Below are 24,253 nucleotides of genomic sequence, written 5' to 3' on the forward strand. Positions count from 1 at the left end.
AAGATGGTCGCGGTGTAGGCTGGACAGTTTCCCAGGTACAGCTCCGCTTAAATCCTCGTTTGAGGACTCAGACAATATTCGGCTCACACGAGGTTTGCTTGGCTCCGTGGGTCCTTTTGCGTGCAGGGAGAGGGATATGTCAAGGATTGCGAACGGCGACGGGGAGAGGCTAGAGGCTGATCAGACCCCTGTTGCCTTCTTGATATTCACGCTGGGTCCAATAGGCTCCGCAGCGCTTAGAGATCTTCACGCAGCGTGAAGTCTCCTCCTCCTGGTGTTCGTGGAGTCCTCCAACTTGGGCGGAAACCACTCAAGCTTTTTATACGGCTAGCAAGCCAATCACTAGCCGCCACGTGTGAATAATTTCATGCAAGCCAATAATGGGGCTCGAATTATAATACAAATGGCAGGAACTCTTTGCAACGAGCATTTCTTAGCTGCAAAGTAGAAATGCACCATACAAAGAAAGCTACAATTTGGCGGGAAAATAATTCAGTGGTGCCAAAGCGCACACAAAACAAAAATCACACCCTTGGGTTGTGACAAGTGCTAATGTTCTTTTTGTAGGAACAATATTTGCAGCAACCAAAGAGGAGGCTGCTTTATTAGAAAGTAGAAAACCACTCCAATGCTCACTTTAGTTTGGTGGAAGAATTTAAAAAAGGAATACCCATGAGTTATCTGAAGCCTCCCTTTAACGCTGTCCGGAATTCAGCAAAACATTTGATTTTTGGACCATGTTGCAAATTATTAATTAAACTAAAAAAGCTAGGGATTAATAGAAGAATACAATGGAACTGGGTGAAAGGAAGATAACAATTAGGCTTTTCAAAAGGAGAGGTTAGTAGTGGAGTTCCTCAAGAATTGGTCTTTGGATTGATCTTATTTAGTAGTTTCATTAGCTACCTGGATACAATAGGTTGTGTGCTTACAACACAATGTTGGGAACATCACCAAAAGAGAGAAGGAAATACTGTTATACAAGAAAAATGGATGACCCTGAGGAATGGTAAATAGAAGTGAAATGAAATTCAGTAGTACAATATGCCAGGACTAATATAAGAGTTTTAGCTATAAGCTGGGTGATTATCTGTTGGAAATGGCAGATGAATGAAGACATTTGCATTACTCTATCAGAATGATTATTAGGCACCAGTCTGATATGGCCATGAAAAAGGCCAATGCAGTCCTAGGTTATATAATATGCAAGATACTTCTAGAGCAGCCAGGGAAGTATTAACATCATCATACATGGCCCTGGCAAGACCTAAACCTGAACACTGTGTGCAGTTCCTGGTCACCAATGTTCAACAAAGGTAAACCTGTCATTTTCATAGGTACTGACTACTTGCAGGTAGAACAGGTGCAGAGAAGGGCAATTAGGGTGATCAGGGGAATGAAGACCTTCCTTATGAGAAAAGACTAAAAGAGTTTTAGTAATTTAGCCAACAAGAGAAAAGAACTAATAAGTATAAACTGACTATGAATAAATTTAGTCTGGAAATTATAAAAATTTCACCAACAGAATAGGTTTTTGAACAGCTCTCCACTATGAGTAGTGATGTCAAGAACTGAGCAAGATTGGAGCTTTGTAATGTTTTGAAAGGCATAATTTGGCATGGTTACTTGTGACAGCAGGGAGCTGGACTTTATAAGCCAGGAAGCCCTATTCATTCTTCTGTTTCTGTTTCCTACTTAGACTTTAGAAGAGTCCCCACCTTTGCCCACGTACATGACACACACACAATTTTAAAAGAACTTTTGCAGCATGCTTGATTTATTTGAAACTCACTACACTGCAGCAATCCATTTATTTTGCAGTTGCTGATGAAGCTTTAAAATTTCTGCACGTTTTTGGTTTCTCTGGACATTTTTTGCTTTAGACATGTGCTGTCATTTAGAATCAATATGGGTCAGGGAAGGTCTCAGTGGACAAGTCTATATGAGATGCTTTATTGTGGAGTAGAATAATTAGCTATCCAGTAAAGCGTCACCATCTACACGTGCAGTGCTATTAGACCGGAGTAAACTAACTAACTCTACCATAGGCTAGTACTGCCCAACACAAGTACTATCCTACAGCAGAGTTATTTAGTGTGCTGCAATGTATGTACAGACAGTGCCTGGGGCTGGCTGGGGCTCAAGGGTGCTACAGTGCGGGGGCTGCTTGCTGGCTAGTCCTGCACTGTAGCACCTTTGTGCCCTGGCTAGCCATTCTGCAGCAGACTGAGCCAGGGTGGAGCAGCTCCAGGCTGGCAATTATTGGGCCCCTTGCTAGCCAGGGCTGCGCCACCCTTTCTCAGCATGCTGTAATTGGAGTTTGTCTCACACTAGTTTCATGTGTAGATGCACCCAGTATTTCCCATTTTATTTTGTTTGCAATAGGCAATTCCTTTTGGGTTTCAGTAAAATTTACTGCCCTCTGTGGGGTATCTGGGACTAATGCAAGACTCCTCTAGCTTAGCCCTCATGTATATTATATCTTTTCAACCTAATGGTCTTGTAGGGTTGCAAGTGGTATTAAAATAGGCTTGTAAAAAATTAGCTGATGCATTATTACTAGTTTAGTTTCTATGTGAATCCTGCTACTGAGAATGTAAAAAATTAAAGGTGACATCCGTTGTCAGCAGGAGTCTTTTCTGAGCAAGATTCTAAGTTCATGACTTACATAAGGATAATGCAGGTTTAATTACTTTGTCTTCCCTCTTCTAATAATTGTTCTTCCAAAACCTAGCAGCACCAGAACTGTTTCATTAAGAATTTTTTTTTCATTGTTCTAAAGTCGGGCCTAAAAAAGAAAAAGGTAAAAACAAAACAAAAAAAATAATAATAATAATAAAAAAGAACGACATGGAAATAAAAGGCATGACAAGTTTAAAATATGCACTGCCTTTAGAATCCTGGGCTTTCTGAAGTTGATGGGAATGTTGCCAGTGATTTCATAAGAGCAAGGATTTCACTCTTGGGTGTTAACCAATTAATATTTTTCTTTTTTCCTTTTTCTTCACTTCCGAGCATCTGAGGCAGCAGGAGCAGTCCAGTGATATTTTAGTTTTTGGACTCTGTGGGCAGCACAAGAGTTAGGATCTTTTTTCCCAAGATGGGCAATATCTTTAGTAGTAGTTACATGGTTAAACAAACACCCTGTTTTGTTAACCTGGCATAGTGACTGCCCTTGTGATAACTGGAGTGCAGGGACTCCATTGAGTTAACACTGATAGTGACACTAAAGGGTAGAAGGAGGCTTTAAGTTGCCCTGTTCTCCTCCATCCACCCTGATGCTTAAGACTATTTTTTCTCTGACACTGAAAGAAAGCAAATCAAAAGGCTATTTCCTTAGTAGATGCTAGTGCAGCTCCCTGGCCAGATGGCAGTGTGCTGACAAATGAAATAGCCATCCACATCCTCCAGCTGAGTACAGAGCATCTTAGCTGTAGCTATTGACCAATAAACACAAAACCTCATTTGAACTCAGAATCTGAAATCTAGTAATAGCACATGTCTGCTGCTGAAAGTGGTCATTGTAAGCCAGGTATAGGACAGTATTTTCAATGATAGTGCATCTGTGTGCATCACACCTTTTTAGAAGGCAGGGTAGATTGCACTTTATAGACTAACCAAAGTAGATCTGTAATAACCCCTTTGTCATGCACTTTTAAAAGCATGTACTTATTTTTTTTTCAAATAATTGTGCCCACAGCCTTGAAACACATTTTTTTAATGCAGAGTTTCAGTGTTGGTGATGCTGTTTCATCCCTAATGTTAGAATTGTCTTTCTAAGATTGACCTAAGGTCACTCACTTTGATTTCAAATTTCATTAATTCTACATGAAAGATATTTATTCAAACCTTTACAATACCTGCCTTTCAGGAGCCTAGATTCCAACATAGGCTAAGTCCAGAATCTGTTTTAAGGTGGGGGTAGGGCAGTAGTATCTCAGAAATATTTTTCAATTTTACAAGATTTTAATTTGAATCCTTGTTTGTAGTCATTCCCCTTCAAAAATAAACATTTAAATAATCAGAAAATACACAGATATCTGAATGTTTGTTTTCAGTTAGCTCTGGGTTAAAACTTGGAGAGACTTCAAGAATTTCTAAATAGCACTGCTTACTGAGGGCAGTAATTTAAATGCCAGTTACCCTGGGATGGCTAGCTCTTTAAAAAGCTAATCATTAGCTGGCAGTGGACAGATAATAGGCTGGTCATTAGCTGATCCCTAAGGAACTCTCTGCTGTAAAGAAAAGGGGAGTATATTACTGCAAATTGAGGTAGGTTGACAGTTTTCTCTTCCAGATCCTGCACATCCTCTACTGGGGGTGGAGGGGGAGATGCCATTAAAGTCCCTTGCATGGGAGACCTCTGTGACATTTCAGTTGTCACCCATACCTTCTGCCTCCTGAGCTGCCTAGACACCCTGGTGAGCACCGTTCCTGGTGGTGTCCTGAAAGAAACCACCAAGAGGAGGAGCTCTAGGCCACCGTCCAAGAATGGACGGTGTTACCTGGCCACGTTCCTGAGTGGGTTGCTGGAGGGTGAATTTGGGTGAGATGGCAGGGAATTTGCCTTGGTGTGGAGCAGAGCTGACCTTGCAATGCCATATAGTGCCTCAAGAAGCACATTGTCCGCTGTTGGACACTGTGAGAGGAGTGGCAGGAGCTGGGGGTTTTGCTGCTCCCAGCCCCATCTGCCAACTGAATCACCATCATCCCCTGAGTCAGGACCTGCCTGGAGAGCTTCCTGAAAGACTGCCATGTGGGCCGAGTACATCAGTGACCTGAAGGCAAAACCTGGCCAGGGTGAGGTAACCATGTTGTGCCTCACAGAAACTTTATGCACTTCTCAGACTGGTGTTTCATCCATGGGGACCTTCCAACTGCTTCTCGCTCGATGGCACCATCTGCTATGACTACTGGGATAAGAGGTGCCAGAAGTGCAGCTAGGAGGGTGAGAACCTGCCCTACATCCTGTATAGCTTCAAGCCTCATGCAAGAGCATGGCATCTCCATCACAATGCTGTATAGGACTATTTGATGAGGGCTATCTCAGCATTTGTCTTGACAGCTGCTGTGAACCATGTTGTCCCAGGATGTAACAGCCAGCAGCATGTGGACATTGGTGTAGCAAAGGAGGACAACAAAAAGATCCTGATCATTGACATGACCATTCTGTTTGAAACCCAGGAGCAGACTTTCTCTGAAGCTTAAGAATGAAAGCTGTTCAAGTACAGGCTACTGGCTGTTACCCTGAGGAAAAAGGGGTGTATTGTGATGTTGCAGGCACTGATCTTTGGGGCACTTGGAGCATGGGACCCAAGTAATAAGAGCATCCAGCGAGCCTGCAGAGTACCCTGCTGCTACTCAGAACTGATGAAGCGCGTTATGGTATCTGATACCCTCCTGGTTAAATGACATCTTTGTAGAGCATATTACAGGCCATCGCTGGTATGAAGACCACCTGGCAGAAGAAAGAGAGAGGACAGTGCTGGCTAAAACCATTGTCTTAAGAATGGTTTTCAACCTTTCAGCTCTGTACTGATGCAGTTACTTTGCATGGAGTCCTGTCTCTCTTTTCTCCATAACGTTGCATTGAAACTTTTTAACCACTCTACTCTGGGCTAACATAGGCTAACTGCATATCTTACCTTGTGTTAATATATACCAACTATGTACCCATGTAGCTACCATGCAAGAGCCCCTTTCAACTCTAAAAAGCCATGCAGTAATGATATTTTTTAATATTCTTTAGTACTATAACCTAGGCAGTTCAGGATTTTGTAAGTAGTATCAAACTGATGGTAATATGTATAAGCATAGATGTTAGGGCATAACCTCACTCCTGTCAAAATGGTTAATTGTGTTAATTGATCCTGCTGTTGAGCCTTCCTGAGAGCTCTTACAGAATATTATACTAATTTTCAGTTACCAGAATCAATACATGGTCACCTCCTCCTTGTCCAAGTTATCCTTGCAGATCACAGTGGTGGGTCAACTGCAGGGAACTGTAAGAAGCAGCAGAGGATGGGGACACAGTGCCTGTGGCAGAAAACTTGCTCTGTACTACATTGGCAATAGCATGGAGAACGGTTACATTCATACTGGGAAGGCAAAAGAGTTGTTTTTATTTTCCACAATAGTATTAGTCAAAACTCTTGAAGCATAACTGGTCAGGGTGTTTGTGGCACTGGTTGGGAAAGGGCAGGATGTAAAAGTCACCAAAACAGAATTGTCAGTTATTGTCTTTTTCTAGTAAGGCCCTAGAAATCAGACTGATCTGACTGACTAGTTTTAGTATTAGAACATGGGAAGACAAACATGGTGCTAATTTTCACTCTGTTTTACTAGCTAATAGCATAATTACATTAAGGGAACTGAATCACTTCATCATCACCAGTGAGCTAGATCCTTGTCCAGTGTGTTGATGAAACCCAAGAAAAAAGTTTGGATTGTTGATGGGGTATATTAATATTTCTTTGGGAAAGCAGGATGATACTGTGGTTGTCTTTAAATAGGAGGTAATTAGGCTTCCCCTTAAAAAGAAAACAAAGCAAGCAAAACAAGTCTGCACAATAAACCTCTTCCCACTGTTTACTGAAATACAATGTTACCTTTATGAAAAATATTAATAATCAAATGCCACCAAAAGATTTTCAAGAATATCTGAATTTCAGGACTTTCCTCAGTTTCTCTCAGTCAGTTTACAGATCTGGGTGGAACAGAGAGTGAGGGACAGAGCACTGATCTTTCTGAGTGTCTCTGTTAAGGGATGAATGCAGATATTCATGCTGATTTATAGGAGTGTTGCCGCCAGATTGAGGAAAGTGATTCTTTCCCTCTATTTAACACTGATGAGGACACATCTGGAGTACTGTGTCCAGTTTTGGACCCTGCACTTCAGAAAGGATGTAGACAATATAAGAGAGTTCAGTGGAGGGCTCTGAAAATGGTTAGGGGGCTGGGGCACATGACTTATGAGAAGAGGCTGAGGGAACTGAGCTTATTTAGCCTGGAGAAGAGAAGACTGAAGGGGGATTTAATAGTAGCCTTCAGCTATGTGAAGGGTGGTACAAAGAGGATGTAGCTAAACTGTTCTTAGTGGGTACAAATGACAGAACAATGATCAATGGTCTCAAGTTGCTGCAAGAGCAGTTTAGGTTAGATATTAGGAAAAAGTTTCCCACGAGGAAACTTCCAGTACTTTACTTCCAGTACTTTACTTCCCACGAGGAGGGTAGTAAAGTACTAGAACAGGTTACCCAGAGAGGTTGTGGACTCTCTGTCCTTGGAGGTTTTTAAGACCTGGCTAGACAGAGTCTTGGCTGGGATGATCTAGTTGGGGATGGTGCTGCTTTGAGCAGGGGGATGGACAAGATGATCTCCTGAAGTCCCTTCCAACCCTAATTTCTATGATTCTATGATTATGCTAGCTCTTTCAATAGTCTCTGATGCTGTGTTATGTATTCTGTTACATTAGTTCTTACATTATTATAACATTTTCCATCAAAACACTTTAGTATTCCTTGCAAGCTGTGATGGTTTGAGACTCAACACTGTTGTAGGGCAAAGGAGAGGAAATTTCTAGCCCAAGGTCACATGCTATCTATCCTTACTGAGTCTAGCCCAACTGTCCTGATTTATACCATTTATTTTTTTAACCATTAGACCAGGGATCCCAAGGTTTACTGGTTCACGTACAACCACCTTAAAAACATTTTTGAAGTGTATTTGTTGGCTACAAATGTCCAACTCGGGATCCTTAAAATTCTAGTTTATTAGGCGGATTGAAACACTGTAATCATAAACCTTGGGGCTGGTCCCCCCACACACATGCACACACATACACACACACACACAGTAGCAGGCTACAGTCAGGTATACCTATCCGACAAGCGCTGGAGTCTGTTGTTGAGGCTTCTTTCAGCGTGGTGTTATCTTCCAGAAGGGGGTCGCCGGCTGGTCCTTCTGGCTGGACAGGTCTGGTCGAGTTGGAGATCAAGAGGGCACCCCTGAAGGTCACTTTTCACTGCCTTTTATCTGTCCTTGGCAGACTTTGGTGACTCCCCAGTTTTCAGGTTTGCCCAATCCAGGGGTCATTGACCCTCATGGGACTTCCCCCCCCACTCGGTGGCTACTGGACGGCATCTGTCAGCTCCAGGGATCGTCCGCATGTATGTGCAGGTTTGGGAGTCTGTTGATGAATTTAGAATAGGGCTCTGGGGCTGAATATCTCCAGATCGACCACTCCCAAAGTTGGTCTCTGGCGTTTTTTAACTCAGGCCAGGGCTTCTAGCCCTTGATCAGTGACGTTTAGAGATTTCCCGGTTGTTGCATTGTCTTCTTTTGAGTTCTTCCGTTGGTTGATCTGCAGCTTCCAGGTGATAATTGCTATCTGCTACTATGTTACACATTCAATCACGTTACACATTCAATCGCTGATTCACTCGCTCTTTCAGGGGCCAGCCTGATACAGGGAAGGGCAGTTTGATTCCTGCCCTTGTTAACATTGTTACAATGTATAATTTACTTATGAAACACATTCAGTTGAAAGTTGAAAGGTGAGGAGTATAAAATATAAGCTACAAATGCCATGGCACACAAATAGATAAAAATACCAAAATACAAGGGGAGATACAAAATGCGCGCACAGAAATTTTAAAACACAATTCCTTATCTTAAAGTGAAAGAGAGAGGAAGGAAGAAAAGGTAGAAAAAGAGAAACATATCCAAAGAGGGGAGAGCAAATGCAGGCAAGATGAAAAGGGGGCTTTCTGCTACATATTGATGGAATTGAAACTCAAATTACTACCAGAGGTAGGTGCACCATAGTTTGGAAATTCCTGCACAAACTTTTCTTCCATTTTTACCATGTGTGGTGGCAGCCTTGCTGGAGGTCCTCTTTATCCTGTGAGACAGTCCAACAGGCAGCATTTTGAATAATTACTTTTCCTCCCTGGGCCTTCAAATGCTGAGTGCACACAGTTTCACTTTGACACATCCTCCTCCATTCTGTCCGTCTCTATGATCATTAAGTGTGATTGTGGCAAGCACTTGGTTCCTGATTTAAGAGAGTCTTGAAGGCAAGGTCTGTCATTTCCACGGATCTTTATAACTAAGGACACATGGGTAACAGGTATTTCTAGGTATACCTATACATTTATTCAGTCTTCTTTTGGCTTTCTGCATTGTCTCCAAGAATAAGAAGAGAGCCCATCATAAAATTGCCCCTTATATGTTGACATGTGAGGAAGAACATTCTACAGTGGTAAAAAATATGGTTGGAGTCCAGATATCTCAGTTCTGTTTATGTTTCTAGCAGAATTTATGTGACCTTTAGTAAATAAGCAAATTGAATTGCTTGAATTAATAAAATAGAACCTTTACATCCAAGATATGCTCTTTCTAGAAAACACGTGTAAGATTGTTTTCAGCTATTTTTGTTTTTCTTTTAGATTTGTAGATGGAAAGCATATTTCTGTCCACAGATTTGTTATGGTATAATTTTACTGAAGAATTATGAAAACATTTGGAGTACAATCATGGGACATTTTATTTGATTCTCATTAAAGAGATCAAAACACTTTTTTGAGACACATAATTTATGCAGGCTCAGATATTTTGAATTAAAAATGTCGTTCCTGGTTACATAGATTTCATTTTGTGGAATAAGTAAGCCTCAGGCACCATTGCGGATATATATTCCACTACTTTTTATGAGGCTAAAGCAGTCTTGACTAATTACCAAAATTCCTTCCAGAACTAATCAAAATCCCATTTGGCTCCATCCATCCCTTCTAGTATTATTCACATACCCACATGCCTGTCCCAGAAATACCTTCAACAAAAAGTGTATTGGAAAGATATTTATGATAAGCTCTTTCGAAAATTCATTTAGCTCAGTGGTGCCCAACCTTTCAGTCCAGTAGGTGAATGAGTGGTGTGGGGTCAGTCTATAGGCAAGATATGGTCTGCAGGTCTGATCCAGCGCGTGGCCCCAGCTCTGTGTGCTGCATCAGGCTCTGGTCCTGGCCCCACATGCTGGAATGGCCCTTGCCTTGCATGCCAGATCAGAGTTTTGGCCCAAACACCAGATCAAACCCCAGCCTCATACATTGATCAGGCCCTGGCCCTGGTCCTATGCACAAGATAGCTCCTGGCTGAGACCCTGACCCTATCCACAGCCCTATACCAGTGCTGGATTGGGCCCTGTGCCTGATTATACCCATTGTCCTAGCCACATGAGCAGGGCCATGCTGTCTGGCTGGCAGAGCTTGGACATTTGGTGGTCGGGGAGCAGTGACAGTGTTAATTGACACTGCTGCCAAATTTCTGGATGTGTCGTCAGCTCTGTGGGTCAGACAACATGGCTTTGTAGACTGAATCTGGCCCATGGGCTGGAGGTCAAGCACCAGTGATTTAGCTGATTATTTGTTTGGGTGTTAACTCCTCACTGTTTTTTTTTCTTTTTTACTACTTATTGCATGAAGGCTCTGAAGGCCTACATACAACTGGGCCCTGTATTATGCCAAGTAATGTATAAACAAAGAAAAAAAAAGATAATTCCTGCCCATAGTATCTTCACTAATTAAAAAAAGATGCCACTAGTGGCATAATAAAAAAAACGGAAGGAATAGAACAGCGGGAATGAGACAAACAGTAACAAGAGCATGCCCTTATATTCGGCAGACATGCACATAGCTAGTTTTAATCCATTCCATTTTATTCTTTTCATAAACTGCAAGATTATAAACAAGATTAATAGCAGTGGTTTCTACTGAATGTGTATCTACCTTGTGTAATGTGACCATTTCCTGTAGACATCCTGTGGAGAACTTGTGTATAGGGTAGCTTTACACAGTATTTTGGCGACCATGCTTCATGCATAAAGGGCATCAATGGAAAACAGGGGTTCTTGTGAGTGAAACTGGTAGGCAGTGGGGGCTGCCATTGTCAAAGGAGTAGAGGAAATAAGAGATGGTGTAAAATACAAGAACAAATAGGCATAAAAATGAAGTATAGATTAATTGAAACCTTTTCATAAGGGTACTCTGCATGAAAAGAAGCAAGTCTTCAATCTATCTAATTACATATTAAGTATTTCTACAGCAGTAACCATCCTAGGAACTGTCTACCTTCAGATATATGGTACAGGCTGTTTTAAGGTCTATACCAGGGATGGACAAAGTATGGCCCGTGGGCCAGATGCGGCCCACCAGGCCATTCTATCCGGCCCGTGGGGCCCCTAAAAAATTTAGAAAATTAATATTTCTCTGCCTTTGGTTCCTATCAAAAATGACAAAAATGACAGGAACCAAGGGCATTAGGACCCAGGAGAAGCCCAGTGGGCCCCCACAACAGCAGGGCCTGCCTGCCCCCCATCCGGAAGCCCCAGTAGGGGCTTCTGGCCTGGGACCACATGGCTGCCCCACGCCAGAACATCAGGTAAGTGGGAAGGTTGGGTTGGAAGGGCAGGGGAGGACCCCAGCAGGGAAGGAGCCCGGGAAAAAGTGGCCCAGGGAAAAGCTGAGCGCGGGGGGGGGGGGGGGGGGAAGCAGCCCCTTGCCTACCCTGTGGCTGGTGCCCCGTGCTGCAGCCGCTCGCAGCCCACGTGGGGATGCCTGTGCCTGCTCTGGACAGCCCTGTGCAGGCTGCGAGTGGCTGGAGCAGGGAGTGCTGGTCATGGGTGGGGGAAGGGCCGCTTTCCCCGCCCCCCATGTTCAACTTTTCCCTGGGCTCCTTCCCTGCTCCTTCCCGGCATGGAGGAAAGTGGCCCTTCCTCACCCCATGGCTGGTGCTTCCTGCTGCAGCCGCTTGTAGCCTGCTTGGGGCTGTCCTGAGCAGGCACAGGCAGCCCCAGGTGGGCTGTGAGTGGCTGCAGTGCGGAGTGCTTGCCATGGGGTGGGCAAGGAGCTGCTTTTACCCCCCGCCCCGCACTCAACACCACCTTGTAACCTGACTCCACTGCCAGCCTGTGCCCTGCATGGCTCCGTGCTTGCCTGTTGGGACTGCATGTGGCAACAGCAGCTGCAGCTCCCCCACTTGCTGTTCTGGGCAGTGTTTGCCACCTCTGCCTCTGGGCTGCCCAGTGTGTGCTCCGGGCAGGCAGCAGCAGCCAACACTGACCGGCGCAGCACGCGGGGGGGCTGCTGCTGCTGTGCACAGCCCTGACAGGCGAGCCCAGAGCCAGGTTACAAGCTGGTGCCGAGCGTGGGGAAAAGCGGCCCCTCACTCACCCCGTGTCTGGTGCCCCGCACAGCAGCCGCACAGCAGCCGCTCACAGCCCGCGTGGCGCTGCCTGTGCCTGCTCACGATAGCCCTGTGTGGGCTGTGAGCAGCTGCAGCAGGCAGCGCCAGCCATGGGGCAGTCAAGGGGCCACTTTTCCCCATGCTCAGCACCAGCTTCTTCCCTGCCAGTGAACAGGAGGTTGGGGCTGTGCACTGCCTCCTGCCTGTACTGTGGGGCTGGGGAGCACTGGGAGTGAGCAGGTGCAGGAGCCAGCAGGAGCATGGGGCCCGCACTGGTGTCCCAGGGTCCGTGCCAGTGGGGCCCAGAGCAGGGTGGCAGGAGGGCAGGGCCCCGGCCCGGGCAGGAGTGCAGGGTCCCGGCCGGCAGGGGCTCTATGGAGCCGGGCCAGCTCCCCTCTCCCTGCTGGTGCAGGCCAACCCAGCTCCACAGACCCCTGCCAGCCTGTGCCCTGCTTTGGGCCCCACTGGTGCTGGACATGGGACCAATGTCCCAATGCCTTGGGACCAAAGACATTGGGACATTGGTCCCAAAATGGTGACCAGGGGGCGGGGCATCTGTCAAGGGGCGGGGCTATCCATGACCCTCGACAGCCTGCCAAAACTGGATAAGCGGCCCTTCACCCGAAATAATTGCCCACCCCTGGTCTATACCATGACATCAAGTCTTTGAGTCAAGCAATAAAATATTAAGGAGAAGATTTCTGCAGTGGACTAATGATTTTATATGCCCAGCCTGAGATTGGCTTTATTTCTAAAAAGTGCTGAGTACCAGTGTTCTCGAAATCAGGTTCCTGTAAGTCATCTTAAGTCAGCTCCCCAGAAAACTGAGCCATCTCAGATCATTAGTCTTTTTTAAAAAAATCTCAATTTGGATGATCCCATAAAGAAAGAGAAAACCAAACCAAAGGAGAGTTCCTTTTCAAACTATATAAAAGATCGTAATTTTTTCTATTTTGACTGAGTTTATTGTTTATGAAACAATGTTTTGCAGGGTAGAATCTGAGTGCATTTAATTTGACATGTTAATGACTTTCAGCTTTTCCTCAAACTATCACCCAAGTCACGGCTTGCTTGTGAAAATGAAAAGTTATTATGCATTCTCTTGTGATAAATGCTCATAAATATTCCCATGTCTGGTTGTATAGGGGTGGGAGCCCCTCATCACCAGAAGTGATTATGTGTGTATGTAGTTAAGTATTATAGTTTTTAAGAGCCATGGCAAGACCCCTCTGCTGAAGCAGGAGAATTTAGATGACACAGAACAGACCTGGGTAAGTTAATTAGTTAACTTTTAAGTTAATTATTAATAGTTAATAAGTTAATAATTAATAAGTTAATAATTAATAGGAATTAATAATACAAAATAATTCTAGTGGGGGTAGAGTTTTAGCTTGGTTTAGGGACCCAGTTCTGATTTTCACTGACTTCAGTGGGTATTTTGTTGAGTAACAACTGCAGGATTCAGCTCCTATTTGTTCATCTGTATCCACTATTTACGAGAAGGAAGGGGCAAGTATTATGTTTCATTGCTCTCCTTTCTCATTTGATTATACACTCAGTTTCCTTTCAGTTCAGCACACTAGGTATGTTTATGACTCATTCTTTTTTAATTGTTTTCTGTTTTTCTTTTTCTGCAGCAGTTTTCTTTCTCTTGATGCTGAGTGACAGTGAACTTTAGGCACCAAGATGACAGGCTTGGCAACATAATCACTGCAATACCATGACATGCATGTGATGCTCTAGAACAAGGTAGTTTCATATTCTCTGTTTTCAATTGCAGGGAGGAGAGCATTGCTATTACCAGGGCCAAATTCGAGGAAATCCTGAATCGTTTGTTGCATTGTCGACATGCCATGGACTTCAGTAAGTTTTCCCAAGTTATTCTTTTAATGGGATGTGCATATATGTATATGTATAATATACATATATTACACACACACACAGTGTTGCTTGAATACCATTTTTGTGTTTAACCACTTAAAGAGATATTTTGCTTTTTTCTATTTACTGTGGTGAGTAGCGTGATATGTCTGTTTTATCATGACTTGTTTTATAAAAGAAAACTATGTCAGTGAGTTGTGTTTTTGCTCACCTTTCATTCACAAAGACACTAGCTGTAGAGATTTACCTGCAGAGCTGGTGCTTAAGACATGACAAATTGTATGTAAATCTGAATGATAAGATGAGATCCTAGACAGTAAGTTAAATTTTTGCATCATTTTAATAGTAAGTACCATAATGTTGCATTTAATAGCACTTTCAATCTGAGGATCTCACTGAGATAAACTATTTGGGATTTTTAGTATGCTTTTGGACCTGTTTTAAAGATCAGATTTTCAGAGGAACCAAGTAACCACCACCTCTCTTGATTTCATTAGGAATTACAGATTCTCTGAAGCTCCAGTACTGAGGCTGTGGCAACAGTCTACAAATAGCCACATTTAAAAACATTGCTATAAGCTGCTCTTTTCCCTCCAGTTTTGCTGAAGGGCAGGACTTTTATATGAAGAGGATCTTCACTGATTTGATTATTTTTCATCTCCAACCATTCTTTAATTTCTGTATGACATTTTGAACTATATTACCAGATTTCATATTGTTCCAGTTAAATTTGTTGATTTTTTTAAAGTTTGGTATCTTTGCACTTATCATCTGATTTCATTATTTTATTTTCTTTGAAATCAAGATTTAGGAATGAGGAACAGCTCAACCTAGGAGTCATAGCGTATTAGTGCATTCTTAGTTTAGGGTGTTAACTTCAAGACTTTCATTAACAATGAATTAACATTAGGTCTTGGATTGTAGGTCCAAACTCCTGGTAAATTCCTGTTGACCTAGGCAGAAAAGGGAAAAGAGATTGCAAATGTTTTTTTATGCCCTTTCTTTGGTTCTTCAGGTACTAAGTTTGTGCATTCTAAAGCAATTACATGATCAGGGTGATAACAAGTAGTTACTTCTTTCCGCCCCATTTTTTTTGTTTTTCATTTTTGAGCCTCACTTTTAGTCTTTTACTGAGGGGTCTTAAAGCAGATAAATATACAAGCAGCTAAGATCAACAGTGAATCATCTTTCATAGAATGTACGATGTAAATTATGTTGAATAGGCTGGCAGGTTCCAGGACCCTGTATAAGAATGCAGTGTTTTTTAGAGTTGTGTTAATCTCAGATGCTATGATGCAGCATCATCGTCATCATCATCATCATAATTAGCTGTTACATTGTGATTTTCCTCAGTGGAGCTCAGATGCCTAATAAGTACTGCAGATTCATGCCAGTGAATACATCTTAATAGCTCCAACCAGTGTCTGTCTGTTGCAAAGGAAACTAGAGATTATTATCAGTTAGTGAAGACTAGAAGCTGTTCTTGAGTAGACTTGGGAGGAATAACACTGGAGAAGATGCATTTAATGGAACAACAAGCTCTGTGCTCTTTGTCCAGACAAGTGTTAATGCAAGCATTTTTCTTTTCTTCAGCCATCACCCAGGACCCTAGCAGCACCGGTTGTATTATTGATATGATGGGTATAGGTCAGATGTGAGTTTGGTGTCAGAATTGTTTATATAACCTTATCTTGTGATTTCTATAGGTGTTTACGTCTGTAGTAGTTTTAGAGGCGTCTGTCTCTGATTAGTTAAATTAAGAAGGTAGCGGGGCATAATAAGAGAATTCTCATACTTGTTTATTTTTTTTCTTTCTCAGTGATTCTATCAATTAGAGATACAATTTTACAATCTTAACACCAAATTAACCAAGATTTCTTTTCTTTTCTTTTTTTTAACTTGTTTTGGATGTACAGTAGCAACAGTCTTCAGTTGGGTAATACAGAGATTCAAAAGCAAAACATAGCCTTTTGAAAAAGTCACACATGTTGTTAGAATTACTTTTGTCCATATATCTCTGCTTGCTCCCTGTTGGGTTTGTTTTTCTTACAGTTGTTCAAAAACCCATGGAAATGGGTGTGAAGTACATCACTATTTTCATTTTGTTTCTCTTATTGCAGTCAAATGATGTAAGAGTCTGTCTGTCTTTCTGTCTGTCTTGGTAATCTGAGAATATAGAAATATGGAAAAATATAGGCATCTTTTAACAGTATAAATTTAATGCATGTTTTCAATAATGCATGTCTTTTATCATAGGCTTTTTAAAGGAGATCTGGGTTTTCTCTATGTGATGGACAGCAAAAGACACCTGGATGCTTAATAGCACATCCCAGTTTATTGAAAAATGTATTTTTTAATAATATTATTGCATTTTAAACATTCATGTGTATTCTTAAGCCACAGTCCAGCAAATTCCTCCTCTTCCCTCTTGTGAAATCTGTGTTTCTGTATATATAGGAGTTTATTGTACAGTGCACCTAGTAGGATTATGATTTTGGTTTGAAAACTGTTACATATTTTTTGGAAAATGAAGGGCTGTATCAGAATAATTATAGACATGCCAGGCTTAGGTCTGATTTAAAGTAAGGATTTTATAGCCTATGGTACAAATACCGGATAGGTATTCTTGCTGCATTGTGATTTTGCTGCCCACTGGTGGTCAATTTAAAAATAGCAATTTTATGATCAAATTGAATTAAGCAGAAATTAACTGTTTCAAATAAATATTCTGAGTCTTATGTGGTAAAATATTAAAAAATGGTCTGCTAATGGTATGCTATTGTCATTATTAAAGAGTGGTTTGATCAGAGATCAAGACTGCAATGTGAAAAAATCTTAATACAAGGCTCTTTTGAGAAATGCAAATTCTGTCTTTGAACACTGAGGCTTAGGTTGGTCCTGAAGCTCATACTTGTGTCAAATAATGAAAGGAAGCATTGCTTAATTTTGGTCTGTGGGATGTGTTTCCCAACAGTATTCCATAAAATATGTGTCTTTACCCACTTGTCTATATAGGTTAACCTGTGCTAATTCTGTGAAGACATATATCTGAAACACACCATTTAGGCAAATATATAATATGTTAATGAAAATCTGCAAAGCATTAAAAGTTTCACATGGAGTTATGGGCCTTTAAAAATGGGAATTAAATTACATCATTTTATTACTCAATTGGGTATAGTCAGAATGAGATGTGCTGATTATAGGGACAAAAAAGATACAACACTTTTCTATAGAAATATTTTAAAAATCAATGTCCTTTTTGACCTACAAAAAAACCTTGCTCCCTGGCTGAGCTCCTGGCTGAGGTGGTTTAGTGTATGCCAAGTTTGAATATGCAGCTCATATTTATAGCCATATTTAAAACCATTGAAAGGAACATTTTAAAAAGAAATGCTGACTCAACTTACTTTCAGAAACACACAATATGCTGCTATATGGCAAAATTGCAAGAAAGGAAGATTTAGGTAAACATAAAAATGGAGGAGGGGTAAGAAATATACTTTTTAAATATACTGTTAATTAACATTTTCTATGTCAGGTGACTTCAATAGGATGCATATATGCTTAAGATATCTGGACAGTGTTAGATTTCACTCCTGCTATGTATTTACATGTTAACAGTCATGCATAACAATACAATTTAACTATGGGAGGATGTCTTCATTTACCATGATACTTTAAAGCTTGTATTGCTCCCTGTGTTTAAAACTGAACTGAGTGTCATCATTTTGGAGCTTTGAATATTGGTTCCCATTCATGTGAAACATATTGATTACTGAGCTTGCACAACAGCAGATTTTTCAGGGTATACAGCAGTGTGTCTATAGTGGATGCCCTTAAAGCATCTGTACTTGTCTGAAAGAGAGGTTACCTGTATATATAATGAGGTGTACCATTAGGGTACATGAAAGCTTTCTGAGTATTTGAAATGCTTAATACATAGAAGATCCTTTTCCTAAATGATATGAGGCTATGCTGTTCACTCCTGAAAAAGACTAGAGATTCCTTTGCAGTTTACCTCAGATTGTTCAGTAGCAGGTTTTGTCTTCCTGTGGAATAGCAGACCTCTTAGCCCTCAGGGTGTGCCCTTACACTTCGGTGGAGGCCAGGCTGGAAACTGTCACATAAGAGAGGGGGCACACTCATATCTGATGTGGGGATTGGTGCAGAAACTTCATGATATGATATTTTATATATTTTTTCCCCTAAAAAATAAGTGTATTAACTTCATAGGAGAGAAGAACTTGTTTCCTTTACCTTGTGTATTTGGCAGCACTTAGTTTATATTCACTTTGATTCACAGTCATTTTTACTGTTAAGGGCATGCTAAAAATTGGTAATTATTATGTGGCAGTCCTGTAGGAGCCCACAGGTAGACAGGATTGTGGCACCTAAGAAGTTAAAATATGAGGGTCATTTCAGTTTAATAAGCTTGAGATGGGCATGACAAAGGTATACTTGTATTCCTGAAGTATATGAAGAGAGAAGCCTCCTAGATAGTTTTCAAGGTGTATTCTCTATCAGGGAGAGAACTTCATTCTGTGTTAGAAACTTCATGAAGAGGTCCTGCGGTTCTTGCGTGGGTCTTTCAGGAGGAGAGAAATTACCATTTTGAAATGGGAAAATATGGTTATCAAATGACAAAACTAGCATATGGACTCAGAAACAAATCCTCAAAATGCTTTTACATTTTGTTTTTTGGTTATTTTTCAGTTTCTCAGCCATACCACAAGCTGCTTAAATTGTTTTAAATTTTTAGAAATATTTTAAAATCAATGTTTAAATTTCCTGATTTTAACAGTGGGATGTTCTATGATGGGAATCATACTTACCTTATTGAGCCAGATGAAAACTACACATCAAATGTAAGTAGAACTTCAGTTAACCCTAGGCATGGTCAGAATCAGATGTACTGATTATAGGGACAAAAAAGATACAAAAAATCATTAAAAAATGTTTATTGAACGCAAACATTCCGGAGCACAAGGGAGGTAGAAAATACAAGAACCTGCCTCCTTCCCTGCACCTCTTGCTTTGTGACCCAGTACAGCTAGAGTCCTTATCCATTCTTAGAAGGTAGTCCATATAGTGTCCTAGAGATGTAAAGATTAGGTAATATGTGTTCTGAGAGTCCTAAGTACTCTCTCAAGAGAGCAGGAACAGGCTTATAGAAGTTGTTTCTCACAGTTAGTTAGTAAATCAAAATATGTGCCTTAGAATTATAGAATCATAGAGAAGCAGGGCCAGAAGGGACCTATAGAGGCCATCCAGTCCAATCCCCAGCATCCTTCTGGTCAGTTTAAAGATGGTTCATTAATGATGGGAGATTCCTTATGTCTAAAGCTGCAGATTTATTAAAAACATGCACATACATATCTACTTTACTCCAACTGCATTCATATTGGTCAGCTTTATAAGTGTTGGCCCAATCCAGCCAAGTACTTTAAGCACATGCTTAACTTTAAGTATGTAAGGTAGGCCCATTGAGATCAATGGGTCTGCTCCAGGGGTTAGCAATTATTTCAGCTGGAGGGCCACTTAATGAGTTTTGGTGAGCTGTTGAGCGCTGCAAGGGCGGCCCTGCCCCTTGATAAGCACCCTGCCCCCTGGTCACCATCTTGGAGCCCGACATCCTGCCTCCTAACCCTTGACCTTTGTCACTGGAAATCCCTCCCCTCGACCCCGGCAGTACTCCTTTTAGGAAGGGGGTTTGCCATCTTGGAACCAGAAAAAAAATTATATACTAAAAATCAAACATCCACAATTACATTTTAATTTTATTTTAAAAATATTATTGTTCTGATTTATGTGTGTTTGCATTGTGTATATAGAGGTAATTGCATAATAGTGCAAAATGAAGTCTTACTCTTTTATATTATGGGAGGTGTGGGGGGTATGGGGTTTGTTGAGGGCTGTGGGTGTGTGTGTTGGATGTGTGTGTATGTGGAGTGTGGGGGAGGGTGTGGGGCATGTGTGAATGTGGGTGGGTGGGAATGTGTGGGGGGTATGTGGGTGGGTATGGGGTTTACGAGGGGCTGATGGGTGTGTGGAGTGGGAGGGTGTCTGGGTGCATGTGTGTGGTGGGGTGTGTGCATATACAAGTGAGCAGGGCTTCCCTAGCGATGCACAGGTATGTGTGTGTGTGGGGAGTCGTTTCCGGGGGTGTGTGAAGGAGGGTGTGGGTGTGTGCTGTGTTTGTGGGGTGTGTGATTGTGTGTGGGAGAGAGTGTGATTGTGGGCTTTGTGGGGGAGGGTTTGAGAGTATGATGGGGTATGGATGGGAGCCCCCGTTTGTGTCCCCATGAGCCAGTCAGCCCCTGCTCCCACCCTGCAACAATCCAGAGCCTGCATGCCCTGTGGCACCTCCCCACCACTGTCAACAGCGCACAGCCCCCAGAGCACCCCACGCCTGCTCTGCACTGCTTGGCTATGGCATGTCCTGCTGCCCCCTGGGCATACAGCATGACTGGGGCGGCTAGTTCCAGCTGCTGCCACCACTGACCCAAACCTCGCGGTACTGGTGGGGACTTGCACATGCAGCCCTGATTTGGCATGGCACACCCCGTGCCTGCTCTGGACTTCCCTGTCCAGGCTCACCAGCAGTGGCACTGGGCAGAAACTCTTGCTCAAGCATGGGGAGAAGCAGCCCCTCCCTCTCACCACTGCCGGGCTGTTCTTGGTGCAGCCAACCAGATCCTGCATACCAGGTCACAGCTCCACACGTGGTTCCCAACAGTACCATGGGGCTTGGGGCCAGTGGTGGTGGCAGCTAGAAGGAGCCACCATTGCCTAGGCTGCCTAGAAAGGCAGTCCAGCTGGGGAGCTGTCCCAGCCCCACTGCATGCACAGAGGATGGCAGAACGTGCCATGGCCAGGCGGTGACTGGGCCAGGCGGGACCAAAGGACCCGCTGTGGGCTGGACAAATCCCCTCCGCAGACTGTATTTTCCTCACCCTGGGCTACTCGCATGCTTAAAAATCAGTGCATGCGTAATCAGAACATTAATGATCACATCCTAATTGGGAAGGGTAAGAGAAGAATCTGGAGCATGAAAAAAGATCCTTGAGGTCTAGTAGCTTGTAGTTTTTCATTACTTCAGCAACACATGACCTTGGTACCTGTCGTCCTTTTTGGATGCTCTTCCTAATACTCACGGCGTGGATTATTTTATCTTGGTTCAATGCAACTGTCCGTTTTCTCTTTCAGGAAGACTTCCACTCTGTTTACAAATCAAAGCTATTTGAATTTCCTTTGGATAACCTACCAGCAGGTATGATTTTTTAAAAATAACCTCTTCTTTTTGTCTTGTCTTAGTTTAATACCAAATTTGTTAATCATATTTCATGTAGTTAATCTTTTCATTTTACTTGATTCTTCTTTTCTGTTCAACTAAAAAGTTTTGGAAGAAAAAGCAGCAAATCAAACTGCACCTGAACTTTTGTATCACTGAATTTTTAATAAGGTCTTTTAAATATGGAATATGTTTATGCTATTATACATATAGCAGATGCTTTGCAGTCTAAAATAATTCCCAGTTGCTAGATATTGATGATCTTTGGTTTCCTCAACCATTAGAGAGGAGTCATCTGCTGGTCCTTGCATATGTCAAGGTGTACGACCTTGTAAGTTTTATCCAAGTTCCGATTCTTAATGTCTGTGCCTCAATCTTCATCTCTGTAATTGGCACATACAACAAGGTTTGCATATTTTGAGGTTTACTTGCTTAGTAACGGAAACTGAAAATGGCAGTGTCAACTTTTATTACACGTATATCTCCATAAACACTTTGTATTATGTAAAGAGTTAATGTTTAAAAAATAATGTTTTTTAAATGAACTCATTAATTGAAGTTACATGCAGTAGCATGTACACTTAATTCCTACTACATACAGTGCATCCTAGATAAATCAGACCTGCCCCACCCTGCTGGTTTCTTAAAGAAATAAATTGTCCAGTGTTGGTGTTCTACAATATTGAGATACAGGAGCTATAAAGACTGGGGCCTTCTTGTGCTGAATATTCCATGGACATAGATAAGTCTTGGCGGGCAGTGTTCTTTTGCTCATTGATTTGTGGGAGAAGCTGCAATATTCATAGCACCAGTGAACTTCCATCACAGGCTGTAATGATTTAGTTCCCATATTCCCCTACTTTGTAAAAGTTTTTTTCTAAATAAAAGGTGCCCTTGGTAGATTTGCTCATGTACTGATGGCTAGCAGTGTAAGGGGGATGACTAGCTCAGAACGCAGTTGAAAATTCATTATGAAACGGACTATACACATGCCTCAAAGGTGGTTACTCACTTCAGTTGTGGGGAAAGATGCAAAATGGCTTTATAAACCAAGCAGCATATCCAATATGAGGCCAAATAATGGAGTGCACTCTTGTGTGGGATCTGTTTGGCAGGATGTCCTCTAACAGAGCCAAGACTGCTGAGTTTGAAAGGAGTCTTTCTAAAGGGGTTACTAAAGCATGAGACATATTGGAATTAGACTTGGGTGTCCTCTGGGCAAATGGATTTCCCTGTGGGAAGCATTGTTTTTTTCACATATTTGGGGAAAAATAAATGTCAATTTTGATTTTTTTATGATTTTGAGAAGCAATTTTTTGCAAGCAGCAACCTGTTACCTTCAAACAAAGTGTCACATAAGTCTTGCTACCTGTGACATTTTCACAGAAATCTTGATTTGCTTATATTTTGCTGACTTTTGTCATCAAAACTAGAACATTGCTAGCTTTACCACCAAAACCCCCACATATGCAATCTGAGATAGGGAAGGGCTGCCAATTGATCAACTTGTGGAATATGAATGAAAATAGCTTTTGTATACACATACTTTGCCATTAATATGGCACTAGTCTCATGCCTGCTCATGGTACTTTAGGATCTCACATATAAACAAATTAAAGCAAGAGAATTTCATAACAACATGTTAAACTCTCTATCTGCCCCTTCTGTATTCACACACAATGTTGAACACCTGCCCTGAATTTCAGATGAAAGATTTAACAGTTGTAGAAGAGTTAGGATGGGCTGGAAGGCTTGCTGTCCTGAGTGATAGGCAGGGAAGCAGAGGTGGATGTCGTGGGGTGGAGTTATAAAGTTTTGGGTTGTCATTTGGGGAGTCTATTGTTGTTTCTTATTTTGTGGTTGTTTGTCTTTTATTGTAAGCTTCCCTGAGCCTTTCTGGATAGGGTGGAATATAAATCTAAGTGCTATGTCTACTGCCATAGCTACTAATTTTATGTTCACAGAACACCCCAACATTTTTTCATTTTCTGTTGTTTATGTTGATTTTGTTTTAATCAGTAATATATAATAAATATGTATGTGTAACTTCCATTGCCTGATATGCATCTGTGGGCAGCACCAATGAACCATTTAAGGGTAAAATTCTGATCCCATTAAAATCAATAGCAAAGTTCTTCTGCTGGACTTGAATGGGGCCAGAATTTTAAAAACATGAGCTTTTCTGTCCTTATTTCCTTTACCTGGTATAGTACATTTGCAGTTAGAAGTATACAATATTTCTGACTTTTTGTCTTTTTTAAATTACTGTAGCTGGACTATTTGTCTAATCCTGTCCTAGAATTAGGATGGATATTATAACAAAAAAAGCATATTGCCATGTTCTTTATATCACTAGTATTTCTCTTCTTATTATTGATCTCATTTGTGGAACTTACATGCCCTGAGAAGTTTTATCTTTAATGTCAGGATTTTGTTCTTATCCTTTTTGAGTTCTGTGCCTCAGCTAAGATTTTCAGTCATAGCTACATTGTGAATGCGCATTGATATATCAAGAGCCTTTTATGCTGGCAGTAATAAGCTAACTTCATATCAATACTAATAGAAGCTTACAGTATTCTATTATGGTATTGGCAGCATACCTTTTTATTTTCTTCTGTTCCATGGAAATTAAAAAATATATAGTATTAGCAAAGACAATATACTGCAGCGTGTGATGACCTGCAGATACTCCATGCTACGGTGTGAATCTGTCAGATTTTGCTGAATGTGGAGGGTTATAACTTTGAAGAGGAAAGCTTCAGGGATAACCCAAGGTGCCCCAAAAACTGATTTAGTAGTTTGAATGGTGGTAGAGAGGTGCGTAATATGTCTTGG

The 24,253-nt window shown here is 41.7% G+C and overlaps 1 protein-coding gene across 6 annotated transcripts in view; it reads left to right on the top strand.

Annotated features, from left to right (window-relative positions):
* The window catches only part of ADAM22 (ADAM metallopeptidase domain 22), a 126,279-nt gene that overhangs the window by 13,097 nt on the left and 88,929 nt on the right, over positions 1 to 24,253 (top strand). For 5 of the 6 annotated variants that reach the window (XR_003094878.1, XM_025208141.1, XM_025208146.1 and 2 more), the window contains exons 2-4: positions 14,024 to 14,106; positions 18,929 to 18,992; positions 21,334 to 21,397. Coding sequence is in view for 5 of the 6 variants with exons in the window: in XM_025208141.1 (XP_025063926.1) it covers positions 18,933 to 18,992; positions 21,334 to 21,397 (124 nt within the window). In the remaining variant the exon portion in view is untranslated. Of the gene's footprint in view, positions 1 to 13,704; positions 13,753 to 14,023; positions 14,107 to 18,928; positions 18,993 to 21,333; positions 21,398 to 24,253 lie in introns of those variants that run through there. The other variant, XM_025208137.1, reaches the window with a different exon arrangement.

The sequence above is a fragment of the Alligator sinensis genome, unplaced genomic scaffold (assembly GCF_000455745.1).
Source record: "Alligator sinensis unplaced genomic scaffold, ASM45574v1 scaffold147_1, whole genome shotgun sequence".
Lineage (NCBI taxonomy): Eukaryota > Metazoa > Chordata > Crocodylia > Alligatoridae > Alligator > Alligator sinensis.